The sequence below is a fragment of the Phoca vitulina genome, unplaced genomic scaffold (genome assembly GCF_004348235.1).
Source record: "Phoca vitulina isolate PV1807 unplaced genomic scaffold, GSC_HSeal_1.0 scaffold4, whole genome shotgun sequence".
NCBI lineage: Eukaryota > Metazoa > Chordata > Mammalia > Carnivora > Phocidae > Phoca > Phoca vitulina.
This window is the reverse complement of record NW_022589707.1, coordinates 67,890,813-67,913,315: the sequence shown is the minus strand read 5'-3', so window position 1 is coordinate 67,913,315 and position 22,503 is coordinate 67,890,813. Positions and strand designations below refer to the sequence as shown.

The window sequence follows — 22,503 nt, the reverse complement described above, 5'->3', positions numbered from 1 at the left end:
GGCTTCAAACATATGATTTCTGTAATTCCTCCCCCTTCTCCCAGTTTTTCTTGCTGTACTCTGTGGGAGCATTGGTCTACCACCATTTACTCCATCCTCCTTAGTCTGTTCCCACATTTTTCATCTTCCCCAGTTTTAATTTATACAGCCAACTGATGGTATTTTATATGCCCTCATAAGCAATCTGAAGTCTTTTCTGGAATAGGTTCTATAAATAAATATAGCACCAATTATGCTGTAATCTAATTATCTTTTTGTCTTTTACTAGAATGTGAATTTCTCAAACACTGGAATCATAGTTTATTCAGCATCTAGTTTATTTCCAGCATTTAGTACAGAGTAGGCATGTTTATCAAATGAGGTAATTATAACTACTGAAGAATAATAGCAGTGGATGACCATTTCCAAAATAAGGTCGAAGGTTGAATTGAAGAATCATCACTTATTTTTTAAAAGTCACCCTAATGATTAATCTCTAATGATATTAGAGTTTTAGTTTGAGTCCTGCATCAGGCTCCTTGCTCAATGGGGAGCCTGCTTCTCCCTCTGCCTGCTCTACTTGCAGCTCCACCTGCTTGTGCTCTTTTTCTCTTTCTGACAAATAAATAAAAACTTTATATATACATATATATACATATATGTATACACACGCACATATATACACACACATATATATGTTAAAATTTTAATAAAATTAAAAACATAAAACATCTGTGTTTAACATATGAGGAAAATATATTAATTTATGTCATGCATGCAGAATAGGCTTTTTGGAGGAAAAATATTAGATGAGCATTTATGACTAGTAATGAAAATTCTTTAATTTAATTGAAGCAATTTCTATTTCAATCAGATTTATTTTATAGTTAAGCCTAACATTGCTAGAATTCAAACCCAAATATATCTGATTTCAAAACCTATTCTTTCTCCTTATGTGCTTCCTTCAGTGTCTGTGGCTACATATGAACTGGTTCTAAATCACGTGTGGGTCTATGTGTTTGTATTTGAGCCATAGAATCAGAAAATGGGAACCTTCATTTTCTTAGCATTTCTGGTGTTCATAAACCATGATTGCTACCTATTAAGTCCTTTAGAAAATCAGTTTACATACAGACACTTGAAATTCTTGCCTCTTTTTCTGTGCTTAGATGTTATTCAGTGAAAATGCTGATGCTCTAAAAAGAAAGAGGATATGTGCTAACATTTAGTAATTTTTGTGTAAGTTAAAAATTAAATACTTTATATATGCTATCTCTTTTAATCTTCACAACAATTTGGTAATTGATTACTGAGGAAACTGAGGTTCAGAGAGGTTAAGTGTCTTGACAGGAATGGATAACAGCAGAGCCAGGTGTGAATCCAAGACCTTCTGATATTAAAGTCCCAGTTCTTCCTGTTGCTGTATTGCTGCTGTGAGTATCTAGTTTATTAGATAGTTTACCGATGTTAAAATATGTTACTTGAATATTTTTGTCTGTTATTGGATAAAGAGCATTTGGATTCCAGAAGGATATGTGGTCCAAGGGTATAAAGTATTCTTTATTAAAATGATTTTAATTGGGAGTTCTTTCATATAAGAGATTTAATGAGTTAATTTATGTTAAGATGGGAAGTCTTCTTGGTTTGATAGCTTTCTAATTTTAGATGTTTATTTTTATTTTTTTGGAAAATTTTGTCTTAGCCTTTTTTTTTAAGATAGTGCATCTAATGTTATTCTTCATGTTGGGCAGTCTGTTGTTATCAATCTGCTTATATAGCAATACAAGATGTTAATTATGTAGTATTTCATCCTTAAAGTACTTAGGTTAACAATTCTCTTTAAAAGAAATTTTGTCAACATATAGTACATCATTAGTTTTTGATGTAGTGTGTTGGCTAACTGAATATAATAAAAATAAATAAATGAATAAAATAGTGCACTTCACAGGTGCTTAATTAAAAAAAGAAAAATAAAAAATTTTGTCAGTACAGGTGGGGAAAATATTTTAAAATATACTTTTTAAAAAAATTTTTATATAGGGTAAAAATTTTAAAGATAGTAAATACTAATAAGAGAGAGACTTAGGTTACCATTTCAGAGAAATTGGTTGGGACTTTTTTTTCCCGTGTTCCAATAAAACTTTATTTATAGAAACTGGCAACAGGTTGGATTTGGCCTGTGGTAGTAGTTGCAGACTCTTGCTACAATTATATGTATAAAGAATTTTTTTCTTATAAAAAGATTAAAATTATAGAAAAATAAAAGAGTGAAATATACATGATTTTTGGGAATTCTTTCATAATACTTAAAAAAAAAAAGGCAAATTTCTGATTCTAAAAGATTTTTTGAGTTTCTGGTGTAAAATATAAGAAAGGAAATAATGAATACCCAACTTTTATATCAACATGGCTGGGACTGGAGGAGATTATGCTAAGTGAAATAAGTCAAGCAGAGAAAGTCAATTATCATATGGTTTCACTTATTTGTGGAACATAAGGAATAGCATGGAGGACATTAGGAAAAGGAAGGGAAAAACAAAGGGAGGGAAATCGGAGGGAGAGATGAACCATGAGAGACTATGGACTCTGAGAAACAAACAGGGTTTTAGAGAGGAGGGGGGAGGGGGGATTGGTTAGCCCGGTGATGGGTATTAAGGAGGGCACGTACTGCATGGAGCACTGGGTGTTATACGAAAACAATGGATCGTGGATCACCACATCAAAAACTAATGATGTATTGTATGGTGACTAACATAACATAATAAAATTAAAAAAAAAAAAGAGGAAATAAGCTATTATCTACAGTTACTGATAGAAATTATATTTAGGTAAATTGTATCCTGTTTCCAGCATCCATGTCCTTTTTGATTATTGATGATGGATATTATATTAATGGCAGAAGATAGTTACCTGCCCCTTTGATAGAGACTACTAGCAGTGATAAACTTATAAGGAATTCTGTAATTTTGGTGTGAAATAGTGGAAAGAATTCTGTCTCAGGATTTGGATAGTAATGTTCTACTTAAAAATACAACTTATGAATGACTTTTCTGAAATCCTTTTAGTTTTGAAATGTGATGATTCTAGATGCTTTTATGTACTTTGGTTATCTTCAGATATAATTCTGTGGTAAAGAGATTTAATGGTATAGGTAAAAAAATCTGTTTTGTGTGAAATTTATGGTTTTTTTATTTTTTTTAAGAGGGAGAGAGAGTGGCGGGGGGTAGGGGGAAGACTGAGGGAAAGGGAGAGAGAGAATCCTAAGTAGGCTCCATACCCAGCACAGAGCCCGAAGGTGGGCTCCATCTCACAACCCTGAGATCATGACCTGAGCCCAAATCGGGTCAGACGCTCAACTGACTGAGCCACCCAGGCACCCTGAAATTTACGACTTTTGAAGCATGTTTGCTTATTGTAAGGGGATGGGAATATATTTTTTCCTACTCGATCACTCTGCATATATGTAAATATATATGTATGTATTACTAATGCAGAGCCTTAAATATTAAAGGTGGATTTCCACTTTTTAATAGTTTCTTTCCAATAATGTAGAAATTTAACAGAGTAATAATTTTTTTTATTTTGTTGTCACATTTTTACTTTTTAATTATTTATAGTTAAAATTATGTTACAAATCTATGACATGGGAGGAATTAGTTTAATATAGTGTAATGAAGATTTTTTAAACATAGTTTTGGTAACTCTCTCATTTTTCTTGGTATGTTGCCAAAGAGAAAAAGGAAGTTAATGCTTTCTTAGGTTTGAAGGTTTTATTCACAATCATTCTTGTCTATTTCTGACCCAACAAATATTTTCTTTGGGCATTGAAAGTGGAAAAGAGAATCTGTTTAGACAGAGACATTTTAAAAACTGTGCTTAATTATACAACCCTTTTATGAACATTTTTGAATTTTTAATTCTTATGTAAAAGCTGTTACTTAGCCTTGATTTGGTATTTTTAGACATTCATCAAATTGTCATTTCATTATTTTAAAATCAGTCCTCTTCAGGAAATAGATGACTAATATTAATGTCATCATTATCAGGAAATAGCTCAGCATCTGTGTGATATTTTTTTAGATGTATTGAAATTCTTTTTACAGGTTTGGTTTTTATAGCACATCTTAGCTAGTTACTGTGTTATGGAGGAAAAGATTCTCATTATTTTGGCATAATGGAGCTAGCTACATGATTCTAGAGAAATAAGTGTTGAGTGGGAAGACTTGGCTAGCTAGAAGTAAAACATGGATTCTAAGGAACTAAGTTACCTTCTGAAAGTTTGATTTGTGTTGGTAGAAGGAGAGTAGGATATAAATGATGAAGCAAAGGCAGGAAACGTTTCTTTTTTTTCCTTATCAACCTTGATATAATAGAATATTTAAAATGCTTTCTCACCCTTAAATATCTTCATGCTTGGAAATAACAGAACTTGTGTCTAAAGGTATGCTTTAGGATATTTGGACTTTGTTTTTATTTTTGTTTTTATTTTTTTTCAGGTGTTGGATTAAAAGTAATTTAGTACTCTGAGATTTACCATTTTAGGTTTTTGTCATGCAAATAGTGTCTTCTGTAGGAATACAAGCTACTGATAACGTGATAAAAAGATGCATGTATTTTATTGACGATTGATGCGTGTATGGCTTTTGGTGCTACAAAAATATATGTATTAATACCCATGGCCTTTCTTCCCATTATAATTTACAGTGTAGATAATTTGTTAGGATTTTGTATTATTCCTGGAGGACATTAGCGACTAAAATCTTATCAGATTGTTATATGTACAAATTCAATACTCAGGGGCACCTGGGTGGCTCAGTCGGTTAAGCGTCTGCCTTTGGCTCAGGTCATGAGCCCAGGATCCTGGGATTGAGTCCCGCATCAGGGTCCCTGCTCAGCAGGGAGCCTGCTTCTCCCTCTGCCTGCCGCTCCCCCAGCTTGCGTGTGCTCTCTCTCTCTGTCAAATAAATAAATATCTATTTTAAAAAAAGAAATTGAACATTCAAACCTAGCTCTTTTTGATGAAATAAGTACTGTTATTTTTATCTTTAAGTAAAATTTTCACTTCATTTCACTGATGTGCATTACGATCTTAAATGCCATAATTTTTTAAAGCAATAGATTACTTCTGCCTTGAATGTGATTGTAGAGTCCTACCTAATGAAGATTGGAGGGAAAGATTAAAACATTACAAAGTTTCCTTTTATTTAGGTCGAAAACCAAACTAGGGGTTTTGCTTATTCATTTTAGGAACATTTTTCAATCTCTTACTGAATAAGAACATTATACTTACTTATTCTTATTAAAAGTTTGCTAAGGAATGGCAACATTTCATTTTTCTCCTGTATTGCCAATGAGATGGACATAGGAAACAAAAACAAGTTTTCAAGTCCCTTTTAATCTGGTTTATCTATTTATCTTCTTTTTGTTTCTATTCATTTACTCATGCATTACATCTGATATTTATCTAACTTGACTATCTTTTAGGTACCAGAGACCACTTCATCAGTGTTGCTTCTTTCTTAGCTGTTCTTATTTTTTCTTTACATAATGGCTTCCGCTTTTGAGTCCTAGATGTAGTTATAGATAATACCATGTACTGAACGTTAATCCACCGCTGTCAAAATTATTTGTCCTGACCAAAGAAGACTGAAAATTATTTGAATAATTATTTTCTCAGTGCTCTGAAGAATATATAATTACTAGTATTCTAAGAGAAGTGTTATTTACATACTAAGAATGCCTTAGGTCATGGTTCTCAAAATGTACTCCTGGACCTTCACCCCTTCAGAGGTCCAAAAGGTCAGAGATTATTTTCTTAACAGTTTTAAGACAGTATTTGCCTTTTATGTTCCCATTCTTTAACAAGTGTGCAGTGGAGTTTTCCAGAGGCTACATGGTGTATAATATTAAAATAGCTTGAATACAGAAACAGATATGAGGATTTATTCTCTTCTATTCAACACAACATTAAAGATATTTGCAAAGAGGTACAACAATGCTATTCTTGCTAATTTTTTGTTGTTTTGGAAAAGACATTTTATAAAATACATTATTTATGCTAACATGTAATGAATTATTCTGTTTGTAGTTAATAAATGGGGCAGTCCTCACTTTGCACAGTTCCAGTATGTACTATTTCAGTTACTACAATTCAGTTAATACCAGCCCTATAATAACACAGTTCGAGTTTGACTACCAGGATATATTAACTGTGAGTAATTGCATAAAATAAAATTTTGTTGCTGGCACCTTAGTCTACAAATCACTGTGTTAATAACAAATGCACATCATGATCAGTGACCAGTCACATCACTTCTTTCTAAGTCTGCCTAGCATTGGTCACTGTTCATGTGTCATTAGTCCATGCACAGAAATCAAAACCTGTAGTTGTGTTGCTTCCTTGTGTCTTGGTGATAAACCCACATGATGTTTTACAAAAATGGATAATTGAAAGTGAACTGACCAACAAAGATGAAAATGTGGTGAAGAAACGGAAAGTGCTGACATTGGAAGTGAAATTTGAATTGAACTCAAGTGGAATTATAGAAGAAATAGTTAATCACAAGGGCTCCTGGATGGCACAGTTAAACGTCTTACTCTTGGTTTTGGCTCAGGTTGTGATTTCAGGGTCCTGAGATCGAGCCCCGCAGAGTCTGCTTGAGATTCTCTCTCCCTCTCCCTCTGCCCCTCCCGCTGGTGCTCTCTTTCTCTAACATAAATAAATAAATCTTAAAAAAAAAAGAAAGAAAGAAAGAGTTAATCATGGGAATACTGACACTGCTGCTATTCAAGGGAATTTAGGTATGCAGCCAGAGGAACTTAGTAAAGGTGAATGTATTGATATAAATGAGCAGAGTGGTTATGACAAAAAGGAGGTCCCAGCAGAAGTGGTGCTGGCAAGCTACTTCACATTATGGGGCCTCTCTGAGATTTTCACAATTGAAAGTGCAAAGGATAAAATGTTGGAAACTGGTCCACACTTAGAAAGGAATAATTTGCCAAGGCATAGAAAATATGCTCGGTCCCTACTTTTAAGTTATACAGTAAGAACGCAAGCACTGTTCAAACTACTGTTGGTAAATTTTTTTTTTACAAAGAAAACCCTTAAATTCTCAGTATTTCTAATGTTTTAAATTATAGTATACTATGTAAGTGTTTTACTGTTTTTTTTTTCATTCCCCTACACATTATAACTGGCGACGAAAAGAGTTTTTAGTGTAGAGTTTTTAGATGTAATCATATACCCAAATCTCTTTATATTACCCTTTATACTTATCTCCTCTATTTTCTGTCCCGATTGAATAGTATAACCAACAAGCCTAAAACCTAAGAAATAGTTTGTACTCCTTTATCTCCCTCATAGTTTACATTTCTAATTACTTAACAGCTCTCATAGTTTTCCCCATTGCTTCCTTCCTCACTGATTGTCTTTACTTAGGCACTCATTTGTCACCCTTTATAGGGTATGACTATAAAGGGATGGCATGAGGCAATTGCTTGAGATGACAGAACTGTCCTGTATCCCAACTTTGATGCTGGTGACTGAATGTTGTTACATGTTTACAATCATAAACTTTTTTTTTGTCTTGCCATGGTATTGGCATGTAAATGTTTCTTTGCTATTCTTTCAAAATAGTGCTTACAAATAAATCAACAAGTACTTACTGACAACAGTGTTCAAGGCATTGTCCTCTGTGCTGAAGCTGAGGAAGATAAAAATGTGCAGAAGATATGTTTCTGCACATTTATATGTATGTCCCTGAAGGAATTTATATTCTAGTGAGATAGATACTACAGATAACAGCAGTAAGATAAACTGTAATTGTCTCTTAAAGGTCCATACAAACAAAATGCTTGTGCTAGGAATGTGGAGAAAGATAATTCTTCATTGAAGAGGTGGCATTTGAGCTGTCTTGGAAAACACATTGATTATGACAGTCAAAAACAGACAAAGGACATTCTGATAAGAAGGAAAAATATAGCACACTTTACAGATGTGTAATTTTTCCTTTTTATAAAGCTCATAAAAACTTTGGATCTACACTTCATGCATACTTGCATCCTGTTTCATTCAATTTTGTGCTCAAACTCTTAAGAGCATTTGCATCTGACACTTAAATTTCTTATAAGCAGTATGGTAGCTTTTGAGTTTTGGATTTAATAATTTAGGTCATTTTTAAATTCTGATTTTAATGTCTGTGAAGACAGTGAGCTACTCCTAAGTCTTATTGTGTTCAGTAGATAGTAAATATATAACTAAAAGCCTGATATTTATGTAAAATTTTCTATTCACAGAGAAAATTTTAATAAGTAGAGTTTTCAGTATATATAATACTTATAAAGTATTTTTATAATACTTCCCCAGATGGCTTTCTTTCCATTTTTCCTACTTAGGTGAATGAATTAACTCTTTTTTTCACAGGTTTTCTGTGAAGACCCTGATTGATCGGTCCTGCTTTGAGACAATTGATGATTCTTCTCCTGAATTTAACAATTTTGCAGCTATTTTGGAACAGATTCTAAGTCACCGGCTAAAAGGTAACAGAATTAATGTATTTTTAGTCTCACAACAACTTTCTTTTTTATAAGCTTGAAATTTTAGAATCCATACAGTTTGGTATAATTTAGATAATAGCCATATTTCATCTTGAGAAACATAAAACTGATTTTGGAATGCCTAATCTTTTGACCTATCCTTTGTCCCTGGAAATGAATTTCTGTTCTCCAATTTATGCCTGTTTCCAGGATGCATTAAAAATGTTGAGTGCATTAAGTGTCATATACAGGGAGCAGAGTCACTTTCCATAAGTAACTAAAATGAAAGCTTAAATTAAAAAGTAGCCCATCTTAGAAGGTTACTGGATGGTATTTTAACCAACTTACAAAGAAACATCCAGGCATTAAGTTTGTTTGCTTAATCTCTACTTCATTAAACTTCGGAATCTTTGAAAAATTTTTTCACCATAGTTAAAAGAAGTATGTAAAAAAATATGCTCAACTGTAGTTTTAAAATAAATCAGTAAATATATTTACATTAGAAAGATAAATCTCTTAAAATTTAGAAGGTAAGATGGGAGCCGTGGTCTCTCAGAATTATAAAATATGTTTACTAAAAATACCTGTAAAATATAAATGATAACACCAAGAAATATTATGTAGCATAATTCTTAGTAGTAATAAATAATAACTTTATTACATTAATTCCATTATCTTGTCTTCCTAAAGGAAACCTGATCATCAGATGTTTTCACTTAACTTTTTATTATCTTTATTACCTTAATGGTATAGTTTAAAATCAGTAATCTGCTTTGGTAATATAACTTATTAGAATCTCAAATTTAAGCTAAAGGATAATTCTTTTCTATGCTTTTTGATGCTGAAAGCCTCAAGTTTTACTCCTAAGTGTTTAAATCCGTTGGGCAGTCCTGTGGGCCTATAACAAAGAGTTGAATTTAATTACATGGGAAAACAAAATCTGGATTCAGTCAGCCCTTTGCAATTTAAAATGAGGTCCATAAAATCACTGATGCTTTTCTGTTAAAAGTTTGTGATTTTGCATTTAAAAAGTTATGTTTCTTATTTTTGCTGCTCTGTATTTCCTAAATTTTCTGCCATTAATGTTACCTTTTATATGAAAATAAGTTTTTATAAAAGCAAAGGATAGGAGAGTATTTTGAGATATTGTCTGGGTTACTATATTGTGTGGTGATAATATTTAAAAATTTTACATATAAATTTATAAATAATACATGACTAAAAAACACATGCAACACAGTAGACCTTGGTGTACCTTAATGTTCACAAATATTTTATCATAATACTTCAATTCCCTTAATTCAGTATACCATTTAGCATATGATTCACTCACAAAATACATAAGCAGCTATCAGCAGAAAACAGGCCATGTTGAGATATCCATACTGAGTGATTGGGCAGACTCATGACCACATACATGGACCCCTCCTGCACACTAGCCTGCCATCTTCTGAGTCCTGCCTCAGCAAAATCTAGATGATAGACCTTTAGAATTACTTAACAGTGAGTGTCATTTCTGAGAAGCCAGTGAACTACCATGTTGAAAATAGAATCCCTAGTTGATTTATGGATAAGAATTCCACTAGTATGATTAAGACAGTAAGAATGATGATACAGTGGAATTTGTGTTAATTTTTTAAGCTAAGTAAAATTAGTAATTTAAAATATGCTTTTAAAAAAAGTTTCTGTAGATTGACTAATGTGGTCACTGTGGTTAGTGGTCGCTGTGGTTAGTATAGATATGAATCATGAATTGATCTTTAACTTTTGAGATGAAGTATTTTAAAGACTCAAGTGTCTACAGACTTCCATATATTATTTTAGTATTCTAGCACATAACAAATTGCTTTTATTTTTGGAGAAGTTATATGATTATTTTGATAGTACACCTAAAATTTAGTATGTAACAACTAATTTTTCCAATGTTTGTCTTTATAGAAGTACAAATTTAAAATATATAACTTTGTGGGTTTGTGAGATACACTCTTCTCCAGCTACTTTTTATTTTTTAAATAAAAGGGCATTTAGTTTAAATATTAAATTTTTCCGAGAAAGATAAAATCCACCCCCAGGCACAAAATAGGCTCTATTGACACAGGTAATGTGGAAAACTTGAAACAGTTATTTCTTTATTCATTTTAAAAGTCCCGTAATTGAAGAAAAGGAAGCTTTTAAAATGACATGCATTAATCCTGTTTGCAGTTATTATGCAATAAAATGATCTTACTTTCCTGGAATATAGCTGAGAACTAGGAACTAATCAGAAAATACAGAATTCAAAGAGACCTCAGTTCAGATCTTCACTAATTTTTGGACTTTTATTTTTTTTAAAGTATCATCCTTCTCTCCACCCCATCTGCACCTGCGCTAATAAAAGCAACTATAGATGCTGGGTGTGTAAGTGGAATGTCTTGTTGAAGCGGATTGGGGAAATTGGGCATTTTACCTGCTTAGCAGCAGTTGTACCCCACCCTGCAACTCCATAGCACCACTTCAGGTAGCGCCATGAATCGCACATTAAAAATTATTCTAGGCTCTCTCCTGAAGCAATCCACGCAGCGATATTTGTGATTGGTGGACGTACAGTCTTTGTTTTAATACTTCTGATGTGTGGAAACTTAGGATAGTAAAGCAATTCATCACATTTTGGGGCAGTTTAGATTCTTAGAAAAATCTTATATAAATAAAGCCAACCTATCTGACTAGCTTTGATCTATTTTCTGCCACTTTTTTCAGTATTGAGCCTAATAAATATGAAAAGATTGCTATTATATAGCCCTTTCTCCTCAGTCCCCCTTTTTTCTAGGTAATGTATCTCTACTTCCTTCAACATTCTGGAACCACCACTATCTTATTCTTCTGGTTTATCACTGGTTTATTAGTATTGCTCTTAAAATCTGATACTCAGAGCTGAGTAAAGTGCTTCAGAGAGGTGAACTCTGTATTAGTTCAGAACTTAAGATTACACTGACATTTTGATTCCCATATCACACTTTTGGTTTAAATTGAAATTAAGACCATCACATCCCGTAGTTTTTTAAAAATGGAACTATTCCTTATTTTATGTTTTAATTAGTTCTCTAATGAATTGCCTGTGTACAAGTTTGCTAGGGATAAATACAGTATTATTTCCTTTGTCATCCACTTTAGAGATGGATGAACTGGCTATAAAAAAGAAATTTAGGAGAACTTCTAAAGATGAAGGGGACATACTTTTCCCTATTTCTCTCACTAAGTATATCTAAAACCCTGGACATTAGTATATAAAACAAATAAAAGAAGACTCCAAAAGGTTAGAGGGAAGAAGGGAGACTTTCTAGGGACTGTAAGACTTCGGGAATGACTTGATGGGTTCTTTGAATTTTCTGATTGCCTTGTATAGCCAAGACTGGATAAGCCAATAGATTATAAACATCAGGTACAGAAAGCAAGGCAAAAGACTTTTATTTTTAATTTTTTTAAAGATTTATTTATTTTAAAGAGAGCATGAGCAGGAGGTGCAGAGGGGGAGAGAATCTCAAGCAGACGCCACACTGAGCGCAGACCCCGACGCAGGGCTCAATCTCATGGCCCCGAGATCATGACCTGTGCTGAAACCAAGAGTCACATGCTTAATGAAGTCACCCAGGTGGCCCAAGGAGGAAGACTTTTAGACATTCCCTCCTCTACTTTAGCCAAATGCTGCAGAAAAAGTGTGGTACCACCCTCACCTAGGCCAGAAAAAGCTAAATGGGGAACTTAGAATTCCCTCCTCATGAGATATAACAGAGTGTCCCACCACCACCATCAGAATGGTATCAGAGAGGGTCAAGCAGAGAACTGGGACTTCTTCCCTCCTGGCTGATGGTGAGCCTTCTCTTCCCATTTTACCTCCCACCCCCACCATGTTAATGAAGAACCTGGACTTCCATTCCCACCCAGCAGTAATGAGGGGTCATTTCCCTGCCATCCTGAGGCTGTGTCAGAAGAGACCTGTTGGAGACTTGTGTCTTTCACCATCACCCAGCAGTAACAAGGCTACTCCCAGTGCATTGTCAATGGAGACCATGTAGAAAGCCTGGACTCCCACCTCCACCCAGCAGTAGTGAGGGCTCCCCACACTCAAATGTCAGTGGAGGCCAACTGGGAAAAGTGGACTTCTCCCTCCACTTGGCAGTAATGAAGTTGTGCCCCCTACACCTGCCCTTCCCCTGCTAGAACTGTCAGAGAAAGCCAGTGAAAACAAGTTTTAAATAAGGTCCTGAGACTTATAATATGAACATGTCCAGGTTTCATTTGAAGATCACTCGTCATACCAAGAACCAGGAAGATCTCAAATTGAATGATAAAAGACAATCAATAGATAGCAACACTGAGATGTCAGAGGTACTAAGTATCAGTGACAAAAATCATAAATTGGTCATGATAAAAATGCTTCAGTGAGCAGTTACAAACATGCTTAAAACAAACAAAAAAGTAGATAACATCCCCAAAGAAATAGAAGATATAAAAAAGAACCAAATAGAAATTTTGTTACTGAGAAGTACAAAACCAAAATAAAAAACACAATGGATAGTCTCAACAGGAATATGGAGGGGACAGAGGAAAGAATCCGTCGGGGTGCCTGGGTGGCTCAGTCATTAAGTGTCTGCCTTCGGCTCAGGTCATGATCCCAGGGTCCTGGGATCGAGCCCCACATCAGGCTCCCTGCTCAGCGGGAAGCCTGCTTCTCCCTCTCCCACTCCCTCTGCTTGTGTTCCCTCTCTCACTGTGTCTCTCTCTGTCAAACAAATAAAATCTAAAAAAAAAAAAAAAAAAAAAAGAATCCGTGAACTAGAAGACAAAAACATAGAAATTTTTTAGTCTAAACAACAAAGACTAAAAATAATCTAAAATTAAAAAGTGGACTTAAAAAAAAAATAGACCTCAGGGACCTGTGGGACTATAACAAAAGATCTCTCTTTTCATCAGAGTATCTCTGAGAGGAGAAAGAGGAAGGGACTGAAAATGAGCTAAAAATATATGGCTGAAAATTCCCAAATTTGTCAAGAGATGTAAACATACAGATTTGAAAAACTGAGTGAATCATAGTGTAAGTCCAAAGAAATTCATGCCAAGACACATTATAATTAAACTTTTGAGAAATAAAGACAAAGAGAAAATGTTGAAAGTAGCAGAAGTATTACACCCTGTCTGTAAGGGGAAAACAATTTGAATGACAGCAGATCTCTCATCAGAAACCATGGAAGCACTTCCTAAGAGAAAAATGCCAAAACAGACTTCTATATCTAGCAGAATTATCCTTCTGTAATAAAGAGAAAATCTAGACATTCTCAAGTCAAGGAGAACTAAGGAATTTTTTGCCAGTAGACTGGCTAGAGAACTGTCTTCAAGCAGAAATGAGATGATAAAAGAAGCAAGAAAGAACACAGTAAATACAATAGGCTTTCCGTTTTATTTTTTAGTTTTCTGTTCTGTTTTTGATTTCTCTGTTTTCCTTTTCTTGTCTTCCTGTGGGTTACTTGAATGTTTTTTGGAATTCCATTTTTGTCTATCTATATTGTTTTTGAGTGCATCTCTTTGTATAGATTTTTAGTGGTTGCTCCAGGGACTACTTTGTATATCCATAATTTATCACAGTCTATGAATGTCATCAATTTCCAGTCTTAAATTTAAAAGCCATACCTTTCTTCATTTCCCTTCATTCTCCTCCATTGATAATATAATTGCTTTAAAAAATTAAAAATAGAACTACCCTATAATCCAGTAATCACACTACTGGGTATTTATCCAAAGAATACAAACACAGTAATTTGAAAGGATATATGTATCCCTATGCTTATTGTAGCATTATTTACAATAGCCAAATTATGGAAGCAGCCCGTGTTCATCGATAGATGAATGGATAAGAAAAATGTGGTATATTGGGACACGTGGGTGGCTCAGTCAGTTAAGCGTCTGCCTTCAGCTCATGTCATGATTCCAGGGTCCTGGGATCGAGTCCTGCATCGGGCTCCCTCCTCAGCAGGGAGCCTACTTTTCCCTCTACCTGCCACTCCCCCTGCTTGTGCTCGCTCTCTATTTCTCACTCTCTCTGACAAATAAAAAATTAAATCTTTTAAAAAATGTGCCATATATATATACACACACACACATACACACATAATGGATATTATTTAACCACAAGAAAAAATAGGGTGCCTGGTTGGTTCAGTTGGTTAAGCGTCCAACTCAATTTCAGCTTAGGTCATGATCTCAGCATGGTGTGATTGAGCCCCGCTAGGGGCTCCACACTGGGCATGGAGCCTACTTAAGACTTCTTTCTCCCTCTGCCCCTCTCCCTGCCCCCACTTGCACTTGAGCTGTCATTCTCTCTAACAAAAACAAACAAACAAAAGAATGAAATTTTGCCATTTGCAAAAACATGGATGGGGCTAGAGAGTATGATGCTAAAAAAAATAAGTCAAGGAAAGACAAATACTATATGATTTCACTCATGTGAAATTTAACAAAGAAAACAAGTGAACAAAGGAAAAACAAAGAGATAAACCAAGAAAAAAACTTTTAACTATTATAGAGAACAAGTGCATAATAACCAGAGAGGAAATGGTGGTAGGGGAATTAAGAGTATACTTATCATGAGGAGCACTGAGTAATATATTGAATTGTTGAATCACTGTATTATACACCTGAAACTAATATAACAGTATGTTAACTATACTGGAATTAAAATAGAAAACTTGAAAAATACATATAATTACTTTAAATATCCCCCTACAAAAGATTAGAACCACATTAAAGTGTTATAATTTTTGTTTCCACTGTTAAATTTAACTGAGAACACTCAAGAGGAGAAGGCCAGCCTATTTCAGGTTGCTAATGTGTCTAGCACAGAGTCTGGGACATAAAAGACAAGGAAACGTACCTGCTATGTCATTTTTTGGCTTCCAAGGTCCCTAACCAGTCTTCCTTTTATTCTCCATCTTCAGAATATTCTCATACTTGTTTTATGTGTAATGTCCAGAGTTTGCAGTTGTATTTAGCAAAAGGAAAGTACATCTACTTTATCTTGTCTGGAACCAGAATTCTCCTTTAATTTTTTAATGTGAAGAACTACATCAATAGTTTTCCTAATGTTAAATCATCCATATATTCTTGGGATAAATCCAACTTGAGCCTCATGTATTGTTTTAATACACTTGGCCAGATTTAGGATTTAGTTTGTTAATCCTGTAGGAGTTTTGGTTCTATGTAATTTCTGTTTTGTACTTGTTTTGGTTTTTGTTATCAAGATTATATTATCTTCACTAAATGAATCAGAGGTGTTTTATCTTTTTTCATTCTTTGTAAGAGTTTCCCTAAGTTTGGAATTGTCTGTTAGATTTTGCCAGTAAAAACCCTGGGCCAGGTGGGGTATGTACGTGCTTATAGGTCTCTTTAGGTTGTTGACGACTTCTCGTCTATATTCTTTCCCACTATCAGTTTTTTTCTTTTCTATGCCCTCTTAATTGTTTAATCCCTAGTTAGTTGCAGTTTTTCCTTTCAATGTAACACATTTAAAATAGCTAAATTTATTTAAATGGTTTTAAAAAGTTGAAGCTCACTGAAGAGATCTAAAGACTAAAACTTATGGCACATATTCATCTTTATAACATTGTTTTAAAACTGAGATTCTGGTTTTTTTAAAAAAACTTATACCCTACCCTCATTATGTGTGAGCCATCTTCCCCTTCTTCTGAAGGATATGATGTGTTTCATTTATGTTGCTCTTAAGGACTGAAAATTCCATCAGTGGATACCTGGTGCTATTATCTTCCATGCAATTGTTGGCCAGTTGGTACCCTTTTGCATTTCTAATATTATTGATTCTTTTTCTCTTTTTTTTCATAAACAATATTGCCAGAGATTTGTTAATTTTATTAGTCTTTCAAATAATTAACTTATGGCTTTTTTGATCATTTATGTATGCTAATCATATTATTTCTTATGTTATATTTTCTTTGAGTCTATTTTGTTATGTTGGGCTCCTAGCAGATTATTTTTCAAAGTTCTCTCCAAGTAATGCTTTGGTTACATGTATGGGTTGGGATATGTAATATTTTTATTAATACTCATTTTAAGGTAAATTCTACTTTTCATTATTATTTATTTTTTAGCTTATGTGTTATTTAGAAGTTAGTTTTTAATGTTACTGGAAATAAGAATTTTACCTTTTCATTTTTACTTCTATGTTAATGAAATTATCAAAGAATTTGGTCTGCATGGCAGATTTTTTGTAATTTTTAAGTTCTGCTTAATGGCCTACCTTATGGTTAGTTTTAATAAATGTTTCATCTTGAGAAGAATGTGTATTCTCTAATTGTTGATTATGTTCCTGAAGTGTTATTTACATTTTTGATAGCTTGATCTATTAATAACTTAAAAATTTGAAAACTTGAAAAATACATATAATTTGACACTTTAAAAATTTGAAACTTTTATTATTCTGATGGATTTATCAAGTTACTCTTATAGATCTGTTTTTGCTTTCTCTATTTTGAGTCTGTTTTGGTATATTCAGTTTTAGGATTTTTATAGATTCCCTTATTTCCTCTTTATCATTTTTGGCTTCTTAAGGATTTCTGTGATTTTTTTCATGTGCTCCCTCAGAGGGAGAGGCAGAGAATCTGAAGCAGACTTCCAGCTGAGCCTGGAGCTGAGGAGGGTTCTATCACACTACACTGAGGTCATGACCTGAGCAGAAACCAAGAGTCAGACGTTTAACCGACTGAGCCATCCAGGCGCCTCAATGTGCTAACTATATCTTTAAGTGTGTTTGTTATATTTTATCCAGCATTTCCAATTTTCCTTTTGTTCTGTGTTGCGTAGCAAGAGGATGTTCCTAAAATTCCATGTTTCCCACTCCATAGATAAATTATTGCTATCTCTAAAGAGAGCTCCAAAACTTTCTCTTCTTCCTTGAAAATTATCCTTGCCCTTTGTTGTTGATGTGAGTGAATAGCTAAACTTAATGGGCAAAGTATGTAACATCAAAATAAAACAACTGCGGCCCTTATTTTAAGTATTCATTAGTTCCTTTTAGATAGTCTCTACTATCATGTGATTAAAAATATTTTTCATTAAAAAATACTCAAGGGTGCTGGGTGGTGCAGTCGGTTAAGTGTTGGAGTCTTGATTTCAGCTCAGGTTATGATCTCAGGGTCCCTGGATTGAACCCTGCATAGGGCTCTGTGCTCAGTGGGGAGTCTGCTGGAGATTTCTCTCTCTCCCTCTCCCTCTGCCCTTCAATCTCTCTCTCCCTCTTAAAAAAAAAAACAAAACACTCAGGCATGTATATATATTTGTACAGTATATATCATATATGCTTTAATATGTAATCAGTTTATTATATATGTTAATGTTTGTGTGATATAGTATATAATGTATTATATTTTTTTAAGTTAAGACACCCCCTTTTTCCTGTGTCCCTCTATTTATATAAATCCACCTATTTCCATTCTGTGGTCTTGAGTTTTAATTTCTTTTTTTTTTCCCCTTGGATGCAAGGTTCCTTTTTTTTTTTTTTAAGATTTTATTTATTTGAGAGAGAGAGAGCATGTGCACGAGCAGGGGGTGCACAGAGGGAGAGGGAGAAGCAGATTCCCCACTGAGCAGGGAGTCTGCAGGGTTCTTTTCTACTAGAGCATGAAGTTTACTCCTGCTTATTACCCATTGAAGCTTTTATTTGAGTAGTCATTTCACTTTCCAGTTCCATTGCATTCTTCTGCTTCCTTTTTATTCCTTTCTTTCTAGCCAGTTCTCTCTCTTTTTTAAGATTTATTTATTTTAGAGAAAAAGAGAGAGCAAGGGGGGAGGTGGAGAGGGAGAGGAAGAGAGTCTCAGCACAGAGCCCAACTCGGGACTTGATCTCACAACCCTAAGATCAGGACCTGAGCTCAAACCAAGAGTCAGACACTTAACCAACTGCACCACTCAGGCACCCTTTCAGCCGGTTTTTAATAAGCTTTTCTTACAGATGGTTTTTCTCTTTCTTCTGCTGTTATTATTGCATTCTGAGCTTTGCATTTCATTCTTCGTATCTCTGGCAAATTTCCTAAGAAAACTTCCCTTATTTTTCTACTGTATCCTTTTTCAGGCAGCATGGGTTCTATTTAATCTTACGTCTTTTACTATACTGTACTCTTTACCATATTATAGCCTTCAAAAATTACAGTGGAAAAACCTAACTGAATTTACAGTTCTAGCCAAGATGGAGTAAGCCCACTATGATACAAACTGTTAGAGTCTGTTCAGGCTGCTATAGCAAAGTGCCACAGACTGGGTGGCTTAAACAACAGAAATTTATTTCTCACAGTTCTGGAGGCTGGAAAATCCAAAATCAAGGTACTAGCTGATTGTGATTCTGGTGAGAACTTTTTTCCTGGCTTGTAGATGGTCACCTTCTTGCTGTGCCCTCACATGGCAGAGAGAAAGAGTGCTTTCTGATGTCCTTGCTTAGAAAGACACTAGTCCAATCAGATCAGGACCCCACCCTATGACCTCATTCAACCTTAATTACCTATATAATCACGTTGGGTGTTAGGACTTCAACATGTGACTTTAGAGGGAGGTAATTCAGTCCATACCACTCTCCCACTGACTGCATCTGAAAACTCTGGACAGAATACAGAAAACTGCCACTTGTATACTTTGAAAAATAAACAGTAGCAGCCAGATTGAGGAAAGATATCAAAATTTGAAGAGGAATTTTTATAGGAGTGAGTGTCCTGTGTATTTTTGTTCCTTCCTGTATCCTCGGGCTTTAACCCGAGATGGCCTCAGTTCTTTTTTGGCCTCAGTTCTTAATTGCCCTGTGGATGCAGATAGCAAAAACTCCAACAGTAACCTTCTCTTTCTGGCCAGAGGATAAGGAGTCGGGGAGTGTTGGAGTCTTCCCATTTTTTTTTTCTCTTTTTCCTTGCTGCTTTCCACCCAAGTGCAGCTTAAGTTGCCCAAATCTGTTTGACAGTGGGGGAGAGAGGTAAAAAAGTTCTGATAAAAGGGAAAAACCTTTCATCAGGCTAGAGAAATTAATAAAGGAAGGACCTGGACACTGAAAATTATATCAGGGAAGAGAGAGCTAGAAAAAAGAATGTCCTAGTTCTGTATGCTAATGAGCAGCATGAGTCCTGGCTTCACACCCAAGATTCTGAGCACTGAGCTAGGATACTGCCCAAGTCCCAGAATGGCATGTATATATGGGCAAGACCCAAAGAATCATAGCAAAGACTTTGCAAACTGAATATTGGAACCTCTGCCCATGTAAGAGGTAAGAAAGAACTTGGCTATCTGAATTTAACCAGGTCGATTGCCTCCCAAAAAAAAAGCAAAACAAAAATCAACATACTCCAGTGGGTTTCAACAGAATTCAGAGTTTAAAGATAATATTAAAAACATCTAGTATAAAACCCAAAATTGCTTCACATTTGAATAACTAGGAAAATATGACCAGTTCTCAAAAGAAGACAATCAAAGATGCCAATCCTGAGATTAATTACCAAAGATATTATAGCAGCCATTATAACCATGCTTCATGATGAAAACATTCTTGAAATGAGTAAAAAAAAAACAGAAGTTCTGAACTGAGAAATACAAACCTTTAAAAAGAACAAATGTAAATTTAAGAATGCAGAAGTACAATATCTGAAAACACTATGTGGGGCTCTGTAGCAGAATGGAGATAGTAGAGGTGTTTATGAATTTGAAAATAGATCAATAGAAATTACCTAGTCTGAAGAACAGAGCTTCCGAGACCTATTGGACCATAGCAAAAGACACAGCAGGCAGCAGGCAACAGTATCTTTAAAGTTCTAAAAGAAAATAACTGCAAACTCAGAATTCTATATCCATTGGAAACATACTTTAGGAGTAAAGGCAAAGAAATACTCAGATGAAGGAAAACTAGAATTGTTACTACAAGACCTGATCTAAAAGAACGCTAATGAAAGTTCTTCACTTTACAAAGGGAGATGGTACTAAAGGGAAACTTGGAACTTCATCAGTGAAGAAAGAACAACAGAAATGGTGAATATCTAAATCAAGTAGCAAATTTTATTTCTCAAGATCTTTAATATGTGACTATTGAAAGTGAAATTACCAACACTGGTTGGGAGGTTTTATATTTTCATGTAAAAGTGACATTTAAAATAAAAAGCAGAAAGTAAAGGGTCATCTCTTTTTCTTGAAATAGTAAAATAAAAACTCTAAGTAGGCTGTTAAAGATTAGGTATGATTTTGTAAGTGCTAAAGCAGTGACTATAAAATACTGAGAGATTTGGCCGAAAAGCCAATAAATAGATTAAAATGGAATGCTAAAAATACTCAAATGATCTAAAAGAAGGGAGGAAAAAATGAAGGGGTAAACAAAAAACAATAAAATAGTAAACCTAAATCCAGCCGTATTAGTAAATGCATTAAGTACACATTATTTATTGGAAATATAAATTGCATTAAATATAAATGATGTGTCAATTGAAAGAGATTGGGTAAAAAGAATAGACTCAATATATAAAGAAATACACTTTAAATATAGTGATACAGATAGGTTAAAAGTAAAAGGATAGAAAAAAGATATTGCATGCAAAAACTAATGGAAAGTTGGAGTGACTATATTAATATCAGGCAAAGTAGAGTTTACAATAAGGAAAACTGATGGGATTGAAGGTGAATATTTACATAATAAAAAGGGTCACTTTGCCAAGAAGATAAAACAAATCCTAAACAACAGAGCTTCAAAGAGCAAAAGCTGATAGGACTAGAGAACTAAAAAATAGAAAAATTCACAATTACACGTGGCATCTTCAACAATCCTTTCATAATTATAGATCAAGTAGACCTAAAAGCAGTAAGGACAGAAAAGATCTGAACAATATTATCAATCAACTGACTTAATTGACATTTACAAAACAACTTATTCAACAACTGCAGAATGTATATTCTTTTCAAGGGCAAATAGAATATTCAAAAATATCTAATTCTGAGTCATAGCACACAAATCTTTAACAAATTTCAAAGAATTGAAATCATGTAAAGTATGTTATCTGATTATAAACAATCTAGAAATTATAAACAAAGATCTGAAAAATCACCAAATATTTGGAAATTAAAAAAAAAACAAACAAACTTGTAAATAACTCATGGGTCAAAGAGGAAGTCTCAAGGAAAATTACAAAGTATTTTAAGTTGATGAAAAATGAAAATGCATCATAGAAGAGAACGTCACAAGAAAAAATTAAAGGCCAATATCCCCGATGAACATAGATGCACAAATCCTCAACTAAATATTAGTAAGCTGAATTCAACAACACATTAAAAGTATAATATACCATGATCAAGTGGGATTTATTCCAGGGATGCAAAGCTGGTACAACATTTGCAAGTTAGTCAGTGTGATACACTGCATTAACAAAATGAAGGATAAAAATCATGATTATCTCACAGATATGTTTGACAAAATTAACATCCATTTTTGATAACAATTCTCAATGAAGCGGATATAGAGGGAACATGCTTCAACATAATAAAGACCATATATGACAAGCCCACAACCCCATACTCAACAGTGAAAAGCTAAAAGCTTTTCCTCTAGGATAAGGAATAAGGCAAGAATGCTCACGCTTACCCCTTTTTTTCAACAAAGTATTGGAAGTCCTAACCAGAGCAATTAGGCAAGAAAAAGAAATAAAAGGCACCCATATTAGAAAGGAAGAAGTAAAAGTGTCACTGTTTGCAGATGACATGACATTATATATAGAAAACCCTAAAGGCTCCATTAAAAAAACGATTAGAACTAATAAACAACAGTGACATTGCAGGATAAAAAATCAGTACACAAAAATCTCTTGTATTTCATTTTTTTTTAGATGTTTTTATTTATTTGAGAGAGAGAGCATGAGCTGAGAGGAGAGGGAGAAGCAGGGTCCCCACTGAGCAGGAGCCCAATGTGATGCGGAGCTTGATCCCAGGACCCTG

General features: G+C 34.2%; 1 protein-coding gene across 4 annotated transcripts in view; it reads left to right on the top strand.

Annotated features, from left to right (window-relative positions):
- Positions 1-22,503, top strand: part of RUNDC3B (RUN domain containing 3B) — a 128,750-nt gene that overhangs the window by 10,584 nt on the left and 95,663 nt on the right. For all 4 annotated transcript variants that reach the window (XM_032402247.1, XM_032402248.1, XM_032402249.1 and 1 more), the window contains exon 2: positions 8,402-8,517. In XM_032402247.1, coding sequence (XP_032258138.1) covers positions 8,402-8,517 — 116 coding nt within the window. The remainder of the gene's footprint in view (positions 1-8,401; positions 8,518-22,503) is intronic.